This window comes from Sander lucioperca, chromosome 2 (assembly GCF_008315115.2).
Source record: "Sander lucioperca isolate FBNREF2018 chromosome 2, SLUC_FBN_1.2, whole genome shotgun sequence".
NCBI classification, from domain to species: Eukaryota; Metazoa; Chordata; class Actinopteri; order Perciformes; family Percidae; genus Sander; species Sander lucioperca.
Window position 1 is genome coordinate 16,648,621 of NC_050174.1, and position 24,771 is coordinate 16,673,391.

General features: G+C 41.1%; 1 protein-coding gene across 1 annotated transcript in view; it reads left to right on the top strand.

Annotated features, from left to right (window-relative positions):
* LOC116056857 (ultraviolet-B receptor UVR8-like) overlaps nucleotides 1–24,771 on the top strand; it is a 306,897-nt gene that overhangs the window by 60,159 nt on the left and 221,967 nt on the right. The window contains exon 6 of the mRNA XM_031309233.2: nucleotides 16,877–16,989. Within this exon, the coding sequence (XP_031165093.1) occupies nucleotides 16,877–16,989 (113 nt within the window). The remainder of the gene's footprint in view (nucleotides 1–16,876; nucleotides 16,990–24,771) is intronic.

Genomic DNA, 24,771 nt, shown 5'->3' on the forward strand with positions numbered 1-24,771 from the left:
ATTGTTACTCCTCTCAGTGGCAGCTCCTCCACTCATATCTTTATAACGGAGCTAACCGCTAACCGGAGCTAACCGCTAATCAGAGCTAACCGCTAATCAGAGCTAATCGTTGCCAACCGAGCCTTGAGTTGTGTGTGCCTGTATCCATTAACTGAATGTACAGACTCAAGCCCGAATGAAACCCTTCATTTTATTAAAATGGCTGTAAAAGTTTTAAACTACAACTCAGAGTTGTTTGAATGACAGAAATCAGCTCAAGGTACAGTGTAGCGTTAGCATGCTAGTTGAAGCTTTCTCTACGGAGTGCAGACTGATTGCTCTCGCGAGTCATGTGACCAAATCCCATCCTTTGCGATTAGGAAATCGCGTTTTAACATATCGCGATATTATCGAAAATGCAATTAATCGTTCAGCCCTAGCATATATCATATTTGTGTTTGATTGTAAGCATAAGGGGTCAGATTTGTAAATGTTTGTCTTTGTGTGTTGTGTGCTTTTTTTTGTCTTTTTACACCGGTAACATATACTGTGTCTGTAAATGCTTTTTGAGCCATGACACGTTAACTGTAGTGCTACATTCTGAAGCTCTTAGTCTCACCACCGGGATGCAATTAGTGTAACATGGAAACCTCTCTCTAAAAAAGTGCATCTAGTTTGTTTCCTGCATTGTTAAATAAAGCTGATTATAATTAGCATCATAGACAGACAGAAATCTTTAGTGTCAATGTTACCAGTATAATTTTCCATTTTTTCATGCTGCGTTTCAATATCTTCCTCAACATTAGAGAGAAATAATTAGTCAAGGAACGTGTTTAGGTAAGAAACAATGCCCACAGTATACATTCTCTGTTTGTGGTGTGTCAAAATAGACAAAGAAATCATAGAACGTACATTATGTAAATGGCTCTGAATGAGGCTTCAAGGCTGTTATTTGTTTGGATATGCACGTGTGTGTTGTGAAGTGGGAACATGCACGTGTGTGCACCCATGAAGCATATTTGCAGGCATGCTTACACTTCTATATTGCGTGTCTATTTTCATTCATATGGGTTCGTCCTCGCACGGACAGATGTTGGGAAACCCACAAAATCAGAGCTGAAACTGCACTATAATCACCGCGATTTTAATCAAGGTCTCGCATTGTGACCCACTTATTTTCTCACAGTGCTGATTGCACTGCAGTACAGTGACGACTAGCATTACAAAACTGCAGCCTGTGATTAACCTTCACATCATATACATGTCCCATAACCACCATACAGCCAATCCTAATCCCAAAATTACACCCACTTGGACTGGAAAACCTCTCCCTTTGTCAAATTTAAACATTTTCCTCCCTCATCCTCCCATCTTGATATGATACAATGATGATGCCTGCTTCGCGCATATGAGCAAATTGAGGTATGTCCGAGTGTGTAATACTCAACTGACAAATTTCAGTCAGACTGAATAAATCTTTTTTTTTTGCATTTTGTGCAAGCATGCAGGCTCACTCTGTGACCTACCGATTTTTCTTTTCTCTCTACAAGTTAAACACATCCACAAAATATGGTACAAATAAAACCCACACACAATTCTGTTATAGGCTTTTGTGAGAAATGGGAAATATTCTAACCCTTCTTAGCTGTTTTCACCAGCCTTATAATTTTCACATCAGTGATAATAGAGCAGACTGATTATTCATTCAATTCATTCTTCAACACCATTTAATTGTGTGGCCAGAACACTCCAACGTGGGGTCAGCAGGGTTCTCTCTCATTTACACAAAGACACATCAACACACGCACACAAATTCAGAAATTTCTCGCTTTCCTTCTCTCCCTCTCACAGATGCTCTCACTACGCCTTCTCAAAGGGCCCCCCAAAACATGCCCAGACTGGAATTTGCCAAAATATCATTTCTCCTATCAAACACACACTGTGCCCCATCTCAGTCCCATTCCACTTAATCCTTCAACATCTCAATTAATACCCCTTAGGAGGCATGGTGCCCTGCAGGGGCACAGACTCACTGTGGTGGTGGATTCTCCCTGTAAATTTACACCACAGAGGCTATAGTGCTTTCATTTTAAACCACGTCACTAAACTATCACTTAAACTCCATCTCAGTCCCAATCAACACCAAAAGATTAAACACATTGATTCAGGAAAAGTTGTCAGACATCATATGCGTGTATGTGCATGTGTTGTGTCTTTGCATTTGAAAGAAAAAAAAAAAGTCCAGTTCTTATGAGGATTCGGGGACTTTGAATCTCCCGCACTTGTGTGGTTTTTCAACCCAGTCTCACAGCAGTTTGTGAAATGGTCACGTAATCTAATCTATTTGATTCGTGTACACAAACACATTCATCTCGTTTTTTTCGTGATGTTCAGCACGTTTTTTATAATACCAACAATTGCATAGCTGTATACAACGGGACGGTTGGGTTTAGTAAAAGAAGAAAGCGACAGTTGGGTTTAGGAAACGTGACACGCGGGACATGATCCCCGGTCTCCTGGGTGAAAGTCCTGTGTTGATTGACCCATCCACCACCCCAACTAACCTCCCTATGCGGATTTCCGGGCTTAATACTACTCGCTACCGTAGTCGCTCTTAATGCTACGTCATCTTCTCATTGAGAATCGTGCTGTGATCACGAAAGATGCTTCCCATTGAAATACATTAGTTTAAAAAACACGCTCACCATCACTACAAAAACTAGATAAACGTGTTTGTGTAAACAAATCAAATCGATTAAATTACGTGACCATTTCACGAACTGCTGTGAGACTGGGTTGAGTTTTTAATGTTTTCATACACACAACCATACATTGTCATTTATTAAATGTATTTATAAGCGTGTTGTTTGATAGCTTGGAACTTTAAGGAAGTTGAACTGGTAGAGGCAGAGGGCTTTAATATTCAATCCAAGCCATACTCCCTATACCATACCTGTAGATCTGCAACAGTCTCTGTCCCCTGTCTCTCTCTCTCGCTCCCTGCCTGGTCCTCCTGTTCACTAGCTAATGGATCGTTGTGGTTTCCAGGGTCTGCTCCAGAAATGTTCTCCTGCGGAGATCTCGTAAGAAGTGCCCTCAGCTGGTCCCTCCGTCTGCCATTAGGCCTCTCCACACTTTTTATCCCTAGACCTCTGAGACCTCAAACTGCCAAATGAGTTGAATTATGGCCAGTTATGTGGAGTGGAGCCGGCGTCACGGGGGAGAGGCCTGAGTCAGTGGAACTAACCACACTCCTGACCATTAAAAGGCAGCCTGACACTGCCTCTTCATCTTCCCCCCCTGCTCTCAAAGGCCTGCACTGCAAACCCATGTCCCCCAGAGGAGAGAAACAGTACAGCAAACTGACCAATGAGCCAGGCAGCTAGCCAGTCAGTCTGTCAGGCAGGCAGGCAGGAAAGCAACCAAAGCACCAATCTCCTCCATTCTCTAGCTCCCACATCATTAAAATTGTTTAGCTTTTCCTTGACTCTCTCTTTTTTTTTTTTTTTTTAAGGTGTTTTTTTTCTCACCTATTTTTGCCCTACATTTCTGTCCTATATTCACCTGTTTCTCATCTGTCTCTTCCCTCTGTGTTCTTCAATCACCTTCCCTGCCATTTTTTTTTTTCATTTTTTTTCCCTCTCTGCCCTTCAGCTAAGTGGGTGGGGTTGCGGGGTTATAACCACACAAGGTTAATTGCAGAAGCTAAAACAAGCATGGCGGCCAGGGCCCCAGCTACTGTATAAAGGAGATCATCTAAGTCAGGCAACCCTCACAAATCCACTCACAACATCCACAGTCACACGGATGCCGATCACGCCAGCCTGGGAGACCACAGTTTGCATCCCTTACAGTCAGACACTGGAGGCACACATACACACACACACACACACACACACACACACACACACACACACACACACACACTTGAACACATGCATGCACACACACTGCACTGAATTTGATCTGCCACAATAACAGGAGCATCATGACATGATGGATACAGCCCTTTTTTTCCTCCTCTCTCCCCCGTTCTGCCTCTCTCCGGTAATCTTGATGCAGTGTGTAATGTTTGCTGTAGCCGGCGGCTGGAATTGAATGAGTGATACAACCAGAGGTGCTGGGATTACCGTGGGCAGAATTGATGCTATCTGTCCAATGATGTGTTATTTTGTGGAAGTGAGGCAACAAACCGGAGAGAGAAATGGTCGCAGCGCTCTGTATGATTTTACAGTTTAAGTGGTGAAAGACAAATAGAATAACAGTGATGTGCTAGCAGGGGTTGTAAATGGTTGAATAATTTCCCCCGATTTCAACATTCATTTATCTTTTCTACAGTCTTTTGCAGGGCTTTACATGGCCGTTTGAATGCTATTTATCCCTCTGGTCTACTCACAATTGCAGCATCAGCTAGCTCAGCGCCCATCTTTAGAGGTGAGACAGGTGGCGTCCAGTCTCGAGTCCTCTAATAGGGTCGGCTCAGAGCAGGGTCAGAGGTAAACTAATGACACCTGCAATAGATGCTTCTTTCTGGAAGCCTAAGCTAAGGCTGAGCAGGGCTGGGCTTGTGGGAATAAAAGTGTGCTGCTTTAAGACTCAGCAGGCTGGGCTTGGGTCAGATGCTAACCATTGAAAAGACTAAATTCAGCTCTTTCTGCCGGTTTGGGACACAAGCTGAAGGTCCTGGCTATTGTTATGGGGTCAGGTTGCAGCCGTCCAGATTGCCAAAGCAGCTGACAACCATTCATCACAAATTCAGCAACAGTTCAGCACTGCATAGCTTAGTAAGTTCTGCTTAGGTAGGTTAAAGGCTTTCGACAAAAGTTGTCACTTTTCATAGTCCATGCATTGTAATTGTGATATTGGTTTGTATTTCAAGTTATGAACATTAGAGGAGGTTTTCCTGATGTTGTGAATGTACATTGTTGTTATAGGTCTCTTTTTTTCTTTTTACTGCTACCAATTTTGCACAGTAGCATCTTCAACAGTCATCTCTCTTTTTGTCCTGTAACTTTTTAACATATCAACTAAGTTTTTTTGGGGGTTCCAGATGTGTCTGGTCAGGTATAAATCATTAATTTGATTACTTCTTTTTCAAGTTTTGCCTAAAGCACAGTTTTGGTTTCTTCTACACAGTTGATCAATTCTATTTTGCAATCATTTTGGCTATTTTGGGCAAATTCTTACTGTTTCTTTACAAACACCTTTGTAGGATAACACACTGCTTACTCACTCACTTGCTTTTGATATACAGTAGTAGTTACAACTACACTGTCTTCTGTCAGTCACTTAAATTTACAGTATGTGTTTATGTGTAATAATTGTATGATTTCCGGCTGGCAGAGAGCGACTGTGGGCTTTTGGCTTTGAGGGAAAAATGAAATAAGAAGGGCTATTTCTCTCCCCTCTGTAAACAGCTGGCAGCATCCCATGCTTGCACAATTAATTGGCATCTAATTGGCAATAATCATTTTTACTTAAGCAGATTTAAAATAGGCAGTTGCCCCTGGAACAAACAGCTGTTGGTGGAACCTTCTGGCAACATAGCGTGGATGTTTGAGGATATGGCTGATCAATGCTTACAGGAGGTGGTCCATACATGAACACTTACATACCCAACTGTTGGCACACACTTGCACAAGGGTTTCTACCTAAATCCATCAACCGTGCAGGAAGATTAACTGTATGATGCCTTCAGGTGGATTTGATGCATACATTACTGTTACATGCACTGCACTTATTTATTACCCCAAATGTTGGGGTTTAATTGAACTGTCTTTTATCATAGTTCCCATTAGTAGTTCCTTTAATTGTTTTAATGCAACATTTATAATGCAAATTGCTTTCCATGCCATTCAGTCAAACAAAACATAATAATGTAGGACGCCGGGGTTCTAATTTGCAATAATGACCGGCTCGCTCTACATTATACCTTAGGTATGAAGTCCAACACCATGCTAAGGCAGTTTTAAGGAGCTTCTATTTTCTTGCAGATAGTTTTTATCAGGTTATCAATATTACACCTAGTTAACTAGATAGTTCCTTTGTATCTGGGGATTTTGAAAAAGTGAACGATCACTGTAATTAATTTATGGTGTCAGAAAAGCATACAAAGGTGGAACTTCAGTTAAAGAGAGGAGTATATGCTTTAGTTAGAGAGGCTGTATGTAAACACGTTTCAGTCATATTGTTTTTAACATACTTGTTGAATCCTCTTTTGACAGCTTTTAAGGCCAGACCTCTGCAGTGTGAATCTACAGAGTTGTGATTTCATTTAACTGAAAGCAATCCCGCCAAGGTCATGATTCAATATAAAATACTATGAAGAAGTTTTGTACTGGCAGGAAGGACGGAGCCTTGCGGCTGGCAGACAAGCAGGCAGTGAAGAATGAATTAAACACAAAATTGTGCTTTGCCATATAACTCATCTGGCCGGGAGTTACTCAGACTGAAAGCCAAATAGGACATGAAGAAAAAAAATGTGAAACTGTAGTTCATTTGATAAAGGTACAGTGAAAGTCTCTTCGACATTGGCTTTGGGACTTCTAATATAATGCACAAATTAATTTACATGATGAAGTCTCTTCTGCTTTAAGCCTTCCCCTTGATGAAAGGTGAAATGAGTGAGGGTAAAGAGGGAGAGAATAAGTGTGCAGGATGTTGAAAAGTAATGTCAAACGACCTGATTGTGAGAAGGGAATGGATTAAAGGCATTGTTTGAGCTGCAAGAAGAGGTACCACTGGCTGCCATCTTATCTCGCCCCCCATCAGTGGTTTAATCTGTTGGTCGAGCACGCCTGCAAGTAATTTCAGTCTGTCAGACAGACAATGGAACTGCCACCTTGTTGTTCATCACGGATTACTGTACTGCGCATCGTGTCCCGCCCCCTACACAGACCCCTGACAAAGGACTTAATTGAATATCCGTCCGTGGCTAATTTGTGTGTGTTCCATGTGGGAGCATGTGTAAACACAAGCCATCCAAAAATACATACAGACTTGACATGTGTGCTCTTTACAGTAAGCACATGCAAGTGCACATAAACAGCCACCCAAAGCTGTGTGCACTTGCCTCCTATAGGAATTTATTTTGAGGCTATCTGTTCATTAAGTCTGATGTTGAAAGTCAGGTATTATTGCTTCCAATCCATATGGCTAAACTGTAAACAACTTGAATGGACCAGATTCAATTAACTCTGTCTAAACCTAAAACATAATTACATGAAAGCACAGAGTGAGAGGAGTGGGAGATAATGGAGTTTTTTTTACCCTTGAACCTTAACCCTACTTTTCCCATTTGTTTATCAAATTAATTTAAGCCAGTAGATTTGTTATGCTTGGGCTTAAATACATATAATCGCCCATTTTAGCTTCATATTACACTTGTGCTTAGGCTAATTAATCCTCAATGTTTATCATGCATAAACAGTGATGGCTTTGCATTATAGCTTTGCATTGTACATCTACAGAAGTAAGGGTCTTTTTAATTGTTTATCAAAATTGTTAATTATTTAGTGCCATTACAATTTTCCTCATCGTCCAAATACACAGCTTGTCCTTGTTTAGGGAATGATATTGAATGACATTGGTCTCAATGATGGCACGTTGAAGGGTTATATCACTGGGAATTGGTTGCATTTAAAAAACCACAAATCTGAAAAATACAAATTAATAAATTCCACATGATTGTGTTTGACAAATCTAAATAAAACATTTTATTTTTTTTTTCAACATTTTCCTGAGAATCTCAAATTTGACCAGCGGAGAACCACACTGTCCATGTTATCGCAACTGAGGAGAATGCCTATATGTCCGAGTTTTCTGAAGTGACAGCTGTGCCTCATCTCATATGATGATGTGTTCAACAAAACACTGCCCACATGTTTGCCTTAAACTAAGTAGCCCTTAACTGCTTGGACAGACAGCAAGCTGTTGCACTTTATGTATTTGTTTATTTTCAAGATAAGGGGCCTCTTTTATGGATAAGCAGCTGACGCTCCCGCTCTGTCAAGCTGGGACAGGCTGAGGGAAGATAAAATAGAGTCTGTTAATCTGGTGCTGGTGAGCAGAAAGAGCGATGTTATTGACCTACGCTGGCAGCAATGTGTTTCAATTATACCCCGCCATCCATTTGTCAGGCAGGCGGAGCGATGGGGGGGGGACACGGAGTTCAGGCCTGGGTTAGAGTCATTCTCCATCACTTATGATGTGTCTTTGGAAAGCACTTTAATTGAATTACCCAATTTATTCTTCAAGCAACAATGCCCTGGCCCAGACCCATGACGTGAGACAATTAGATACAAGTTTAAAATCAGGCAGTTTGCATACTTCATCTTTTCATGGTGTACACAGGGAAGGAGACAGCTAACTTATGGTGACTTTCTTCCCCTCTTCATCCTGAATGAATTCTATTAATGTGAGTGGTGCGACTCTATCATGACAATTTTATTTTACACCTTCTTGGTGCGGCCGCTTGACATACAGCTTCATGAAACCTATAATATGGTAAGTGGCGCTGCCTGTGTGTTGCTACCCACCCATGTGCACCATGTGTATGCATTCTGTATGAATGCAACTAGTAATTTGTCAGCACAAAACTCCCAATGCTTTGGCAAAGTGGGCAATTGAGACTGTAATGCATTGTACTGTATAAGCAACTACAAGATAACTTCAGCTGAAGTACAATCGGTGTACCCTTGACCAATGCGGAAACTTTTCTAATTCATACAATCCATCATAGCCAACATTTGAAATGCACTCTGCATAGAAATGGTGGCCTCTCAGTTGCACATCCAAATGTCTACATTTATCTTTTTAGCTAGAAAAATGCTGCATGTGCAAGGCAAATTGTCAAAACTAGGGTGTACTGAGTTTATCTCCTTTGTTCCGCGATCTTCCAAGCAGATTTCCTTGAATATTTTCCCTGATATTTGCAAATTGCAAGTAGTTGAGTGTGATTAATTCTAATCAAGTTCAATTTATTCTGGTAGAGCAGCTGGAAGAGGCCTAAGTGTTGCCTGCGTTCTGTCTGTGAGCTGTCTGACAAGAGGGCCAGGCTGTCGATCACCCCAGCCCCAGTTCCAGGTGTAGGGAAGGTGCTTGTGTCAGATGCACACTGGCCTACTTGCACTCTGGCCCTCACACCTGGCCGTTCACCAAACTCTGATTGTCTCGCTGTCTGCTGCCACTATCTGTGTCTAATCAGCAGTGTTGCTCTCCCAGTATCTCCACAGCTCATCTTGTTAAAGGCGAAGAATAGTGGATAAAATATACTCTATACTATATAAGCATGTTATGTACACCAATTATGTTAATTTGCAGTGTTGCAGATGGCCCAGTGTTGATTGCTGCTTTAGGTTTAGGAGATGCAATCTGAAATTTGATTGTGGGAGCCACGTGACTCATTACTGCACAATCTCAACCAAATATCCCTTTGTCACTCGTCATCCATCTGTGCTGACTGTCTTTGACAGATAAGCCTATGCAGACCTCTATGCAGCAAAAGAGTTGCACGACAAGCAACCGGGAAACACTTTCCTAGTTTTTAATTGGCAGTTCCCTAGTTAAGCTGAATTTGGGTGTGTTCTTATAACGAGTATTGCGAGCAATAAGTCATCTGAAATAGTGATTGGGAGATAGAGCGGAAAAAAAGAGGATAATGTACTAATACAGGATTATACTGTCTTTTACAAAGTAATCGCACAATAAATACACAAAAGATGCTGAATAATGACAGTAAATAGAATCATGTCATTTTCCTTTGACAGTCTACCTCATCGGGATACGAATAGTTCTCCTCTCCCTGCGTGCTGGCTCCAGGGGCAGGAGAAGCCACTCCAAATGCCAGTCCTCTATGGGAACTGTGACATTCGAAGTGTGCCAAGGTGTGCCGTGTGTTAGGAAAGCATGTGCAGTCAGCTGTAAATTCATCTTCGTCATCAGCCATGATGCTCTTTGTTCCGGCTATTGAGGCAAGTCAGTTTAGCCCCCGTCTTCTGATGCAGCATGCTGAAGTGAACCCATGCTGATGTCCAAATGAATGGAGGCCTTTCACAAAGCCAAGGCCATTGAACTCTGGAGACAGAATATTGCCTTAAGTCCTGCAACCTTTGTGGCAGAGGGTTCCTGCCAGGCATGATTCCTGTTTAGTGAATAAGTGGGGTAATTATGGTGCAGTTGGGGCTGTGCAGCAAATGTCACCAGCAGATAAACAGTGGGAGCAACGCTTCTGTAAAGGCCTGATTTATCCACTCTGGACCTCCTGTAGCCTGCAGATGAATTAGGAGCACTTGGGTGTAAAAAAAAAACTAACTAGCTTGTCTTGATTTCACTGGAGTTCAAGGATGCATATAATTGGAGAAACAGTAGTTATGTAGGCCCCATGTTAAACCTTAGTTTGTCACAAACCACATCTCTCATGCGGCTCTGAACGGCAGGTGGTAGTTTGATCTGTGGATGCCATGATAGTACATGAATAATATGCAATGGCATTGTAGAGATTTAATTATTTCATGCTGAAAAAACGTTGTTTCAATAGCTGCAACAGATAAAACATGTCACTTTTTTCTATTCCTGAGCTACTAACTGAAACCACAGGTGTAAAATAATCCCTCACACTTTACATTTTATGTGGTGCTATTAGGGAGTGTGAATCTTAAACTTCTCCATTCCAAGTCTCCTTCTCCGTATCTCTGATTGGCGGATGAAACCACATCTATTGCATGCCATTAAACAGTGCCCACTCACGCGAGACTGCAGGGCGGCCTTTATAACATCATGAGCCTGGGGAAATGGGAGAGCCAGCCAGCGTCATTCCATTACCTGCTGAAATGGATGCCCCTGTATCTCCTCCTTGATTAGCTTTGTCTCTAATAACAATGATAGCTTTAAGTGTGTCTAATTGAGGCCGGGCTCGCCCTCCCTCTCTGTGTGAAAGTGCTTACTCATTTTGTCTGTCCTTTTAATAATTACATTATCATTTTACGCCCCTGCCGGTTCCTTGGGAAGTGGGCTGGCGCTTTTGTTGAAGTGAAAGCTCATTATTGGAGCTGAATTATGTGCAGTTTATTGATCCCCATGGTGGATTATGGTGCTCTAAGTTAGTCTAGACAGAATAGTTAGCCAGATGACAGAGAGGAAACATAGAGGCCCCAGGGGAAAGATCCCTGGGCTCAGTTAGCAATTAATGCCTGCCAGGTAATGGAATTTAAGTTTTCACTAAATCCACCAATGCCTTGACATTTGAAGTGCCTTATAAAAAACATTAGCCTAATGAGACGGTCGAGAGCAGGAGAGGCCTTCTTTTACACACAGTTTCTCTCTCACAGACTTTTTCTTCTGTCTTTTCTATTTCATCTTCTCGTCTCATCCCATACAAGCACATAAATGCCCTTCTAGCACAACCCCATTCTGATAATTCTAATAAGTTAATACTAAACATCTACACTGGAATGTAGTGTATGTTGGTGCTTTTTGGATATGTGTTTTCCTCTCTTGATTGGCCTGGAGCAAGTTTTAATTGATAGGCTTTAGTTGGGTCCATTTTCCAGACACGCTTTGCTAATCTTCATCTTAGGCTGGGTGAGGGTGTTTGTGTGATAAAGTGCACAATGAGTGGGGGAAAGGCCAAAGTGCTGAGTAAGAAGCCTAGCAGGACATTCATCTCTATAAAGCCGAGGATGGATAAGGATAAAGCTATCCATCATTATCTTGATGAACATGCCACCAACAGCATTGCCTCCATGCCATCCAGGGCCAGCAGCGGTTTGTCCTCCTGTGGACTTGTAAGGACCTAAGTCACATGTGGAGTTAAAGGGTGGAGTGTGTGTGTTTACACATCAGCGTAAGAGCTTTGTATTATTTGAAATATTTTGATACTGATACATTACCTGAGTTTCAGTTCTACAGCAAAAGAAAATTACAATGTTCAATATCTTACTCAAGGAATACAGACTTGTTTTTCTACAAAACCATATTTTCATTAAAGAAGCAGAAGTTCTCAAATGTTAAATGTAAAAACAAACAGCCATACAAGAGCTGCCTAAAGAAAATACTTAAATAAAAGTTTGGCAACCGTTTTGAATAAAATCAGGAATGATCTGACTGAGAATTATGTAAACAAGACCACCCATCTGACCAGACATTCAGAGACAGCTTGACACATCGTCAATACTTTTTTGTTGGGATCAGAAAAGTACTGAGATTCAATATTCAGCGCTAGTCTGGGTGTCTGAAAAAAGAGAGTTGGTCAGTTACTTTTTTATACAAAGTGGATATACCTCTCAAGAAAATCAATGTAATCCCCCATAGCTGAAAACAATATGTTCACTTACATGCGTTGGTGTTTAAGACACCCACAGGCACACACTTTGTTGGGGCAGACTGCCAGTTGCTAAAGTCCACTTTAAAGCATGGCCTTAATGAGAAATACTGGATAGACCGGCAGCGTGCTGCACCTGTTAAAGCAGCCTTGTACATCCTGGAAGCGAGACAGGGAGCCAACAACTTTACCCCGTAATGAGGCCAATATCCAGCTCAAAGCCTTTCGGTGCCTTTTGTGTGGTTTACCGTGTCCTTGGCTCATAAGCCTTGATAATGTTAGTAAATACATACAGAGGCACGGATAAACTGGGCTGTAATCCACACTACCTCTAGATGGAAGAGGAAGGGAGCGATACAGGAGAGAGGGAGAGGAGAGGGAAGCGGCTGATTAGACTGGTTTTACTGCTCCTCTGCCGACCTAGAAAAACACTGCAGCCCTGACCTTGCATAGCAGAGTCCTTATATATCTAACGATCTCTGAGTACCTTAATGATACAATGTGTTCTCTCTCCCACTCTTTCCCTCCAGTTTGCACATCCCTCTTTCATGGCTTTCTCTCCCTATTCTCTCTGTTTTAGCACAAGCTTGTGCACACGCACACTATTCCACACGCACACAAAGTACACAGCCTTGAAAAAGCCAGTCAGCAGTTTGGGCTAGGAGTCTAGCAAATGAGCTGTCCTATTGAAATAGAAAGGAGAGTGCTCTGTGCTGCAGAAAATGCTGCTATGGCAAGCCTTCCAGAGGAGGGACATAAGGAAAATTACTTGTCCGGACAAAGAAACATAAGAATGTCCTTTCACTACAAATGTACCAATTTACATTTAGACGGAGCAGATTATATCCATTTCTTCCATGTTTTATTTCCTTTTTACCCTTTTTTTTTAACCACAATTTTATCTCATCTCATTATCATTCATAAAATACCACAAAGTGGTGTGAGTGCTGTAAGAGAGAGAGAAAAACTTCCAATTAAAAGAAGTGTATCATTGTCATTGATTCAGCGTTCTTTCCTCTCTTCCTAGGTGCTCCATTGGTTTGAACACTCTCCCAGAGTGGTTAGACTCCTGCAGTTTAATGGCGGCTGTTACACAGCTCAGCTCCACTGCTTTAAAGTTGACTAACCAACCACAGTATCTTCTTACATTCTTAAAGTGGGGTGCTGAATACTGTGTAATAGTCTCCCATCCTAACAACATAAGTGTATTTTTTTTTTAGATATGATGGGTCTTGGCAGATTGATTGGACTCACTAACCAAGCAGTCTGAACCATCATAATCTGCAGATTTATAAATAAAATAAAACACATTTTTTAAGTCTTCATTAAGCTTTTGAGTTCCCAGGCCATTTTTTGTGTAGAAAACTACTTTCACCGGTTTAAGTAATTCATTCTCGCATCTAATTCCCTTTTTGACCACTTAAAGCATAAACCTCTATTTGGTCCTGGTATTCCCCCTCCTCGCTCCATCTGCCCACAGTAATTAAGTTTCCATTCTGCTCTGAATAGGAATGTTAAGATGGAGAGTTATCACTGGGGTTCATAGCCTCACCCAATGAAACACCTATAGTGACCTCTCTGATTTCCCCAATAGCAGTCCCCTCCTCCCCCCTCGATATCCCTCTCCCCTTCATGGCCATCTTGTTGTGTGGTCTCCTCTCTTCAGTTCTCTCATTACTCCCTGTGTGAAGGCCGTGGAGGGGGGGGGTGACAGTGGAGGAGTGGGGTGGTTGAAGAGGAGGGCTTCTGTCCCTGGATGAGTGAGTGTGGATAAGAAGTTGTTTGAATTCATAATTGTGCTCTTGTGAAGGGGCAGATTTGTAAAGCAAGGCTGGGTTCATTGTGTGGCAGTGTGAGTCCGGTGGAGGGTGCGAGCCGCTCAAAGCTAATGTAATCTACGCTATTAGAGAGGGTTAATTAGCTGCTGAACTGGAGCCTGAAGAGCAGGCAGGGAAGCAGAGACACAGAGAGCGAGAGAGAGAGAGAGACAGAGAGAGACGGAGGGCGGGCAGTAGGGATAGAGAGGTCTTCAGGGAGTCATTAGAGACTGCTTGTTGTAATACAGCCACACAGTCAATAAGGCTAGCCCTCTGAGGAGTAGAAGAAAGGCAAAGACAGACATGGAGGGAAAGAGTTTCACACCATGAAAAATAGCTGGATGTCAGCAGAGCTGCCACTGGACACATGTTGGGAAACCAGAGATGAATTTTATGGCTTTATTTTTGATCTGCTGCCTTTTTAAGGGCCTTTTAGCTTTAACCCCCAACATTTGCTTGTAAATGGATCAGTTATTCACAGAACCATACTTTACATCAACACATCATCACAATGTCTTTACTTTATAAAACATTATTTGATGACTTCAATATTTTTACTAATAAAACATTTTTGTTTTTTGTAAATACAAATAACTTTGTCTGTGCAATCTTTTTGTGCCCTCCTGTTGGCACCGGCTCTGTGATGAACTGCTGTATTAGAACAAACTGGGTATGAAACTACAGTGATTTCATTTGTATCTTCATGTGGTTGTTCATTTCCTTTTTATAGCAAGTAAAAGTCAAAATTCAAGTTCAAAGTACCAATCTATTTACCGGTATACATTTTTATAATAGAGTTGTTTTTCTTGTTGCCGTTTTTTTTTTAAATCACACGTTGTTTATCTGAAACACATCTACAGTATAGGTCTTGTCAAACTGACTGAAAAACACCTTTAATACTGTAGCTTTGTAGCATGCCATAAACTCAAACCTAAAGATAGCTTAGATCGATTACATGCTGCCCCAATGAATGGTACACCCTTCCTGTCTCCTAAATGGGAGCTGCCTTGTTTGAAAGTGTAGTAAATATCATGTGGATGGATGAAAAGTTAAAGTTGCATAATTTATATTTTCTTTTGCTACCATTAAATAAAAGCCATATTTACGGTAGCATTACAAAAAATAAGTTATCTGTAGCGCTCACAAATAGTTGATGTTGGCTTATCTGTATCTAAACAGGTCTCGAACAAAGTTCATTTTCTCCTGATTTATCCGTCTGAAAAATGTAATTTTAGTGTCAGAATGTCCGGGAGATATGTGGCTTGTGCAAAATGGATCCAATGTTTACTTTGGTGGCTATGGGGTGAAAGAATTGGTCATAATCTGTGTTCACATTTAATTTTCCCATTGCAATCAATACACTCAGGACCTGCAGCTAGTCTCCTAAAGAAGCGTGGCAGTACGCAACCCATGTGACACAGATACAGGACGTGACGCGTCTCGGTTCTAAACCGTCTCTGATAGAATATAATGTCGACGTGTTAAATAATGACCTCAGTTACACACTGGACTTTACAACACAGCTGCTGCATAGTGGTATGGATGTGGTGATCCTTTCAGTGACTCAAAATGGCAATGGATGAATGTGAATGAATGTGCTGTGGTTCAGGGATCACTATTCAACTTTTCCAGCACAGTGGTCTCATTCTACCATAACAGCTTTTTAAATGCCATTTTATACTTAATTGAAATTAAGCAACTCCATGATACAAGAAGAATTCATTTCTTACAAAATGGTATGAAACTCTACGCCTAAATCACTACAAACTTTGCTTTGAATAACACGCGTAAAAACCAAATGTAAAAAGTTACTTCTTCTGCCTTGAGCTTGTTGATAGTTTGCATTGTAGTGCACAAGGAGATACAGTAATATCTATTCACCATGTATATCTTGACTACTTAACTGACTTACCTGCCACTGCACTGCTGCAAAAAAGGCCAGCATGGCCTCCTGCTAGCAGTCTATTTGTATTTATCATTGTGTCCTCTAGAAGTCCATCCTATGCTGCCATGGGTCTCTTGTCGCTCTGAGCAAAACTTCATTTAAGATGGGTAGTTAGTGCCTGTTCCCTTGGCATTTTAATGCAGATTAATTACTTTCCCTAGCCCGGGCAATCCATTTTTGTTTGTCTGTGGATGTTTTTAGCTTTTTCTTGACCTTGGGGTGAAGAAAGAGAGAAAGAAAAAGAGAGGGGAAGAAAAACAGCCCTCCACAGTAGACTTATACCCTCAATTTAATAGCCGAGTGAGGTGTTTCTCCAGCATCATCAGATCAATGGAGAGTAAATAGCCCACACTTCTTGTTTCACAGTGCAGTATTGATCTTTTCCTCAGCCTCAGCTTCCCTTTCCCCGGCATCTCGTGTCTTTCAACCCCTGGGACTGTGCTGATTGTCATAGATTGGACAAGCTAACAAGCGCATGATGAGGAACCAGGCTTTCTTTTCTTCTCATAGGCTGTTTCATTTTTTTCTTTGTGGCACTGGCATGAACACACACCGACAGACAGACAGACATACACACAGGGACTTAAAAACATCAGATCTACACAGCTCAGCGCCATAAAGGAGTATGCTGCTTCTTTCTTGTTCCCTCTGTTGTTCCCGTTGTTCTGTCTTCATCTATGCTGAGAGGATCTACTGTGGCTGTGCCTGTCTTTGGGATGTTAGCCAGCCTGATGGAGTATACCAACTGAACTACAGAGCTACTCAGAGATACACTGTGTTTCTTCACCTCACTGGGAACTTTATTTTTTTTTTCAGCTGGCACCGCGTTTGTTCCAGAATCTCCCATCCTCTCTGAAAATATCTCAAGTGGCCTGCGGAGAGCGACACACTCTGTTTGCGCTGGAGGACGGCAGCGTGGCGGCATGTGGGTAAGTTCAGTGTCAAGGCAGCAGACAGTTTGCCCAAGTCCAGACCTGAGGGGGATAGGAGGAGAGATGAAGATGCAAACCCCTCCCCACACATCCCAACCCCCACTGACATTATTGCATAGGCAAATTAGGGTCAGGGGAAAAATCGAAGGGTTATGTGCATGTGTGTGTGCACGTTAAATTGGGTATTTTCTGTGTGTGTGTGTGTGTGTGTGTGTGTGTGTGTGTGTGTGTATGTATGTATGTGCGCGCGCACATGCTTGTGTTTGCGTCTCTTCCGTTCTGCTCGGCAGGCAAAGTTGTAATAAATCTTGTTGAGAGCTGGATGTGCTGCCGGGTGGCTCAGGATCAATATGAAGTATGTTTACTAAATCCAATAGCTGTGTTTGTGGAGAAGGGGAATACACCAGCTGGAATAAGTGATCAGATGTGCTTTTAAGGCTCATTACCAGCCTGTTTGGCATATAGATCTGCTTTTAAACAGCCCTCTGGATTGGACACGTTTATGCTTGAACACAGCCAACATGATATAATTGCATATGCATTTGATCATCTACTTAGTGTTTCCAAGATTTACTTTTTTTCCCTCCACAAACCCTAGATGACTTTTCACAAGCAACTACTGTAGTTGTAGTAGTGTTTATTTAGCTGTATAAATGTGGATGCCTTACTACAATTAGCTACATTCAGTCTGGTATTTATTTTTTCTTTAGGGTTTGTTTTAAAGGCCGATGATAAGGCCATTATATTCAGGATCAAGGAAAATTAGAGTGATGTTTTGTTCCACCGTCGTCTCGTTGTTGTTTTTTTCCCTGGGTTGAGCAACCCTCTGAAGAGTATTTATCTCATGTGACCTACAACTTGTATAAAGTATAAACAATAAACAGTGGAATCTGTAATGATCTGATTCTTTTCAAAACCCAGAAACTCTAGATATGACTTATTTCAGTCAATACTAACGGCTTAGTGTTGATTCACAGTATTCAATCTTGGTAATATTTCTTAAAAGATGTGCTGAGTCTTTACTTTAATAAAATATATTTAAATATGATTTGAGAAAGGAGTTAGGAAACGTGTCAGGCTTTGCGTTTTCTGCCATAAAACACTCACAAACGGGTGTATGCTAAAACAAGCTAGCAGGCTAATGCAAAGGGTCACAGCATTAAGAGACCGTGATGCATTCCTTTCAATCAGGAGTAAAAAAAGTATTTTAAATAAATTCATTAGTTTGATTATTTTACATTTTGATATTTACGTTTTTTCTCACAGCCTTAGTTCACTCTTCCAAATTCAAAATAACACTTCCGTAATATTCTAACTAAAGTAATCCATACCAAGAGTGGTAATCCCGGTTACTTGCACGCACACATATACTGTATCTCTCCTCCAGTCCTTGCTCTCTTCCTGGTTTCCTGTGTTTGCATGTGATATTTTAGGCGACTCTGGGAGGGATGACAGTTCTAACCAGGCCTATTAGGTAACCCTCAGGGTGCCCTCAGCACTGATTTGAGCACCATTAATTTTCTATTATGGAGTGCTAAAGATGTGCCCCTGCACAGTCATTCACCTGGCTTATTGAGTCTCGCACACACCAATTGTGGACTTTTCCAGGGCAGTGTTGCTGAAGGTTTAGTGCGACCCCTCTGGGGAGCTAATTTATTATTTGCAGATATTGATCTGGCGGGGTAGGCCAGCCAAGCCACGGCCGATGTTGACTCTGCTCTGCCCTGTGGCGACTTTAACCCTTTCCAGACTGAAGTAGACACACACTAAATGGACGGTCAGTGGCTGTTTGAGCACTGCTATTAGTAGTTCTTTCAATTCCTTTGCTTATTCAATGGTCTTTTTATTAAAATGAGAAACTGATGGAAGTAACTTGCACTAAGACGAGGGTATATTTTTGTCTTTATGGATATAGAACTTGCTTTTTCTTTGCAAACAGACAAATAAGCACACTCAGATACACAGGCACACACACACACACACACACACACACACACACACACACACACACACACACACACACACACACACACACACACACACACACACTGTCTGGCCTGTCCAAGGGAAATAAAATCACAGTTAAGAGGAAGGAAAACAAATTTAGAAGGTCAGACAAAACATTTATCAAGCTGTGTGTGTCTGGTGGGTAAATAACAGAGGGACAGTAAAGGGCATGACCACCAGATAACCACAGCAGATCATCACACACAGTTTCAAGATTCACTGCAGAGAACGGATATTTCTCAGAGGGTTGCCTTCAGAGCATTTGCTAATATTCTTTCTCCTATATTGCTGTTTTATTTTGAACATTAAACTGAGACAAATAACCTAGATCAGACATCTTATTGTACAAGTCTTACAGTATAGGCATTAGGCTATTTATTAAGACGCCGTATCTAAACATCTGCAGTAAATAACAACAAACAAAAAATTCTGCTTAATCCTATGCTATTATATGATAGAAAATAAGTTGAGCCACAAACCAGGCTTCTCAGAGAGGTGAACAAGAGGAGGCTTTAACTTTACTTTAAATAAAATATCCAGATGCGGTTTTTTTGCATGTGTGTAGAACGTAGGGATGTCCCGATCAGGTTTTTTTGCCCTTGAGTCCGAGTCCGAGTCATTTGATTTTGAGTATCTACCGATACAGAGTCCCAATCCGATACTTCTATAATAATTCAACTTTATAATACCTCCAGACCGCAGACATACTCGCGCTTTTCGCTTCAAGCTGCTTCCGTGTTCTACTTTGCCGGCATTTAACCAATAGCGTCTCTGCAACAAAGTGATGTCATGCCGCACGCGTTGCTGTTTCTGTGTGGAGTCAAAAGGGTCTAACTCTGTGCCACCGCATAATTATAGATGTGTTAAAAAATAATGAGAATATATATACATATATATCCGAGTCCTGATCGGGAGGTAACGTCCGATTCCGATCGAGTCTGAAACCACGTGATCGGGCCCGATTTCCGATCACGTGATCAAATCTGGACATCCCTAGTAGAAAGTAGAAGTATATGCCAAAGTACATGTCTTTGCTATTTATGTCTTTACCATGCACAAACTCACACACACATACTGTATGAACCTGGTCTTCTCACACACACACACACACACACACGCACGCACGCACGCACGCACGCACACACACACGTATGCCCAGGGACCAATAAGTTGCTTCCCACAGGCCTCCTCAAGGCCCTGCTACAACCTCAGACTCAGCGTGGCCCGTCCCAGCCCTAATTGGTATTTAATGCTCTCACTGAACCCGAGAGGTCAAACAGCAGTGTGTGTTTGTGTGTGTGTGTGTGTGTGTGTGTGTGTGTGTGTGTGTGTGAGTGTTAGTGTTTGTGTAAAGGTGCTGAGCCAAGTATGTCACAGGAGGTATTACCAAGAAAGGGCAAAGAGGAAACCTACTGATTGCACATCTATGGATGTGTCCTATGATGACTGCTGGGTAGCCTGAATGGAGGGTGAATGATGATAGATGTCCGGAGAGGAATTATGGAGGATAATAGACCACCATTTTCCTTTATACTGGTTGTTATTATAGCCTTTTACTTGATCTTTATGGCCTAGAACATAAAATAAAGGTCAGGAAATTTCCCAGGGATGAAAGTGCCTTCAACCAATCCAAATTTGTCCATACTCCCTCTGTAAAGGCGATTTCATGGTTGACAAGCCTGTCTCTTGTTGAATTTGGCGTAACCTCAGAAGTTGGCCCATATTCATCTTCCATATTCATTCGAGTCACTGAAACTGAGGTGGAGGTCAGAGAGAAGACATCGCTGATGAGGAAACATGGTGGAGTGGATTTTCCACTGTTTTGCTGCGTAGTCTCTGCTAATGCTGTTACGAAAGAGTGGGCGGTCTGCCCATGGAGCTCTGATGGGGAGGAAGACAGAGGGAGGAAGCCACCTCATGCTCCCTTTGTCTCGTTCCATGCCACTTCCAAAACTGTCTGCCTTCTGCCAGAGACCACAATCCATGGAGATGCTCCACGCAGCTGTCTGCACTCCGGGAGAGGAAAGGAAAAGGAAAGCATAAAGGTTGCGAATAACGATGGAGGGGAGGCTGAAATTTCCACGTGTTCAACAATGCCCTTTCTTGTTATTATGGGGTCAGTTGTACATGTCCATAACAACACCTCTATAGCTATGTTTTATAACATTATTTCATGCTCTGCTTGTAATATGATCTCCTGCTTTTCTTTGTTTTGTTATCTCTTTTGTTCATTTGTTAGTTTTTTGTCACATTTGGTTTGCTTGATTCTACTTATGTTTTGTTATTGTTGTCGAGGACACCGTTGAAAATGAGACGGTGCATCTCAAGGGGTTATTCCTAATGAATCATTTCCTACAAATGGGGACAAATAAGATATTACCCATTTCTGTTGTCTCTGGCATATCATTCAGTATCTCATCTACCAGATCATTCTGCTGTAAATAAGACAGCATAGTAGGGTGTTTATGCTTTCTTTAAATATGTAATTATCAGACTTGATCTGCTCTTAGCTGTGCGAGATACGTCCGGCATCTGGACGAGTCCAGACAGACTGATCGAAATGAAGAGGCATGCCTTAATTAAACATAAAGAAAGGGTGGGATTTTACATCCAGCCTTATTTACTAAAAATGGTACATGCTCTTGGTTTATTTAATGAATAGGGCTTTTTTTTCTCCATTGGATTTACATCCATTACAGAGCTTTGGAACCTGTGCCATTACAAATTGCTCTATACGTAAAAAGAGTAAATGTGGTTCTAAAGCAACACAGTTGTCAATAAGCATCAAGCACCCGCCGCTGACATGCCTGCTGTCTCATCAGTAATCAGGCCAATCTGTTTTAGCAGAAAATGTCCATACACGGCGCAACATTGATGGCAATGTCTCATTTCAACTTCATGATGCCTTGAGAAGGCAAAGCAAATCAGCAAATGTTCATAAATTCGACAGCAGAAGCGTGGAAATTCTATGACAACTACTTGGATTCGGTGAGCCGAGTGCCAGCACTTTGCATTAAGTTACACTAAGCACTAATTGGATGCTACCTGGCTCTACATCACTAGCAGCTCAGAACAGGATCAGGATCTGGCTCTGGCTCTGACTAACAGCAAGCTCTCTGGTGTTGCTGGCTGATTACCCTTAGCAAAGGGAAAACCGAAACGATGATGAGAAAAAAAATCCCTTCTCTTCTCTCGCACAAGCCCTTGGCCCTGTTGGCACTCTGCAAGCTTTTAGATTTTTCCTGATGTCCCTGAAATTGATTTTCAGCCATGATTGCATCGCCTCTCTGAGGATAATCAAAGATTTTAAATAATTGCTGCAGTATGACTGTACAATGGGGAATAAGAAGAATAGTGGCTACTTCCCCTTGCTGTCATCTATAGAACAATTTTAGCTGAGTACTACGGTATGACTTCACAACATACCTCTCAAATGGTTCCCAGTTGTAAGCATGACACCATTTGTTTCGTTGGACTTGCCTTTTAAAATCCTATAATGACAAAACATGCCATGATGTCACAGCTTTGGAAATCTGTCATTGAAACCTATTTTTTTATTTAGGTACATGTAGTTATTACGTTAATACTCAATTAATACTCATTATTTTTCTTTTGGCTTTAAGGGGGAAAAAAGCCAATCTCTTAATAATAATGACTATCTCTTATCCCAGCTGATTCATACACAATTAATCAGCCATGGAAAGAAAAAGTTGATGTCCTCTGAATCCCTTCTACACAAGCTTGACAACACGTCAGCTCTCAGTAACATTTTCCCTGCTTAATCTTGCTGCCATTGATTTAAAAACATCCCAAGGAAGTGATTTTGTGCTGTTACTCCTGGCTGCCTCGTATAAGAGAGACATCACCATCCTGGAGCCACCCTTTTGTGCCACAGTGAAAGATGGTCTCTCGTTTAGCGCGGAAATGTAAGCAGTGTTTGCAAGGGGAGAAACAGATTGATTAGAGGGCGGGGGAAGATTAATAAGCTGCACAGGGCAGTTATGACACCCATTGTTTCACACATGCCCTGTAGAGGTGTGCCTCCCAAAATGCATCATTGTGTAAAATATTGACCTAAAGCATATCATTACTCTCTTTCTCGTATGTGCTTGCTTTGCTCTCCAAAGGAGGCTTCTAAACAGTAATAAACTGCTCTCTCTCCCTTTTTTTTTTTTTTTTTAATTTTTTTTTTTTTTCTTCGAGAAACTGCACTGGCTCCTTGAACAAAAAGATTATATATACTATATGGCTTGTCATAACTAAAATCCTGTCATGTACTGAAAGAGAGAAGAATCAGGGCACTCGAAAACAGACAGAGACAATAACCCTAAACTGTATTCAGTGACACTATTCAGTATCACAAGTAAAATAAAGTTTACTCATCTGCTAGATTGCTCAGTGGAAAAATAAACTGAGAAACCCTGCAGAGATTTTAAAACATGACTGAGCCCAGATGCATGTTGTATATATTATATCCATAAAAAGAGGTTTACCAGACAATGTTTTTTTTATCAGGTTCTATTGATTGTATTTCTTTACATCTAGACTAAAAGTAGGATGTTTTGCAAAATTAGTAGTATTATTTTGGCCAAAAAACTAAACAATTTTATTCATGTATACATATTTTAAAAGTAGTGTTTGTATTACACTTGTACACTAGACATTTATGTATTCATAACAGCAGATGTTCCCTTTTGAATGGAGTGAGTGCTGGTGTTACAGAGTGAGCCTATTACTTCAAAGAATGTTTTTTTTTTTTTTTTTTTTTTTTTGCATTACATAGCTTTAATGTTGTCAGCATGTCTCCACCTCACTAACTATACCTTAGGTTATTGAGTGTACAACTTTACAGTAAGCCCAGGTCACCCTGTAGGAGGTTTTTGTGGCTCTTAAGGTGTTAAGAAAGTCTTCCTTCTTCAGTTTTAAGACCACGGTTTTGTGTGAGCAAAACTGGAGCTGAGTGGTTACTTATACAAAACCAAAGCTTTTGAGTCTTTGTATTATTCACAATAAATGAACACACATACAGTATTACAGTCTGAATTGGAAAACATTTAACCTAAATTTTAACATTAAAATACAGCCTACAGAAATGACATAAGGATGTACAATGTAAACAACACATAAATACCCGGACAGATATCTACACTTCCTTTATTGTACGCTTACTCAATACTGCAAAAGTCAGTCATAAAGATGCATGATAAACATAAAGTTACATATACTAATGTTCTTGTGTGTGTTGCTCTGTTTAAAAGTAGCTGAAGGGAAATAAAGACATTTATAGAATGTTGGAAATGTGTTGTAATGGATTGGGGATTGCATTTGGGCTTTAAGTAGACTAAGTGAAATCACAGCAGAAGAAAATAAAACAATCAGTGTTCTTTTAAGGTATTTTAATTATGACAAACAATTGGATTAATCTACCATATTTACCATCAACAGCTTTTGGATGCTGTCATGGATGGGACAATAATGCTTTGCACGACAAAAATCTTTCACGCAAAAAATGTTTAAAGTGCTAATGGCATTTTTGTATGAAGAGTGAAGTGTATTCCAATTAGTCAAATGGCAAAGCTTGATGTTATCTGAAATTAGCTTTCATGTGAGATTTTCTACCCTTGTTATTTTCTGTTACTAGCTGGAGGCATGGCTTTGTTCCCCTTTCTATTTAATTTGCTGCCAACCTGTTTTATTTATTTCTGTGGTTGCAGAAATTGCCTTTTGACCTTGATGATTACAAAAAGTAAGTGAATCGAAAAGGCATTGATA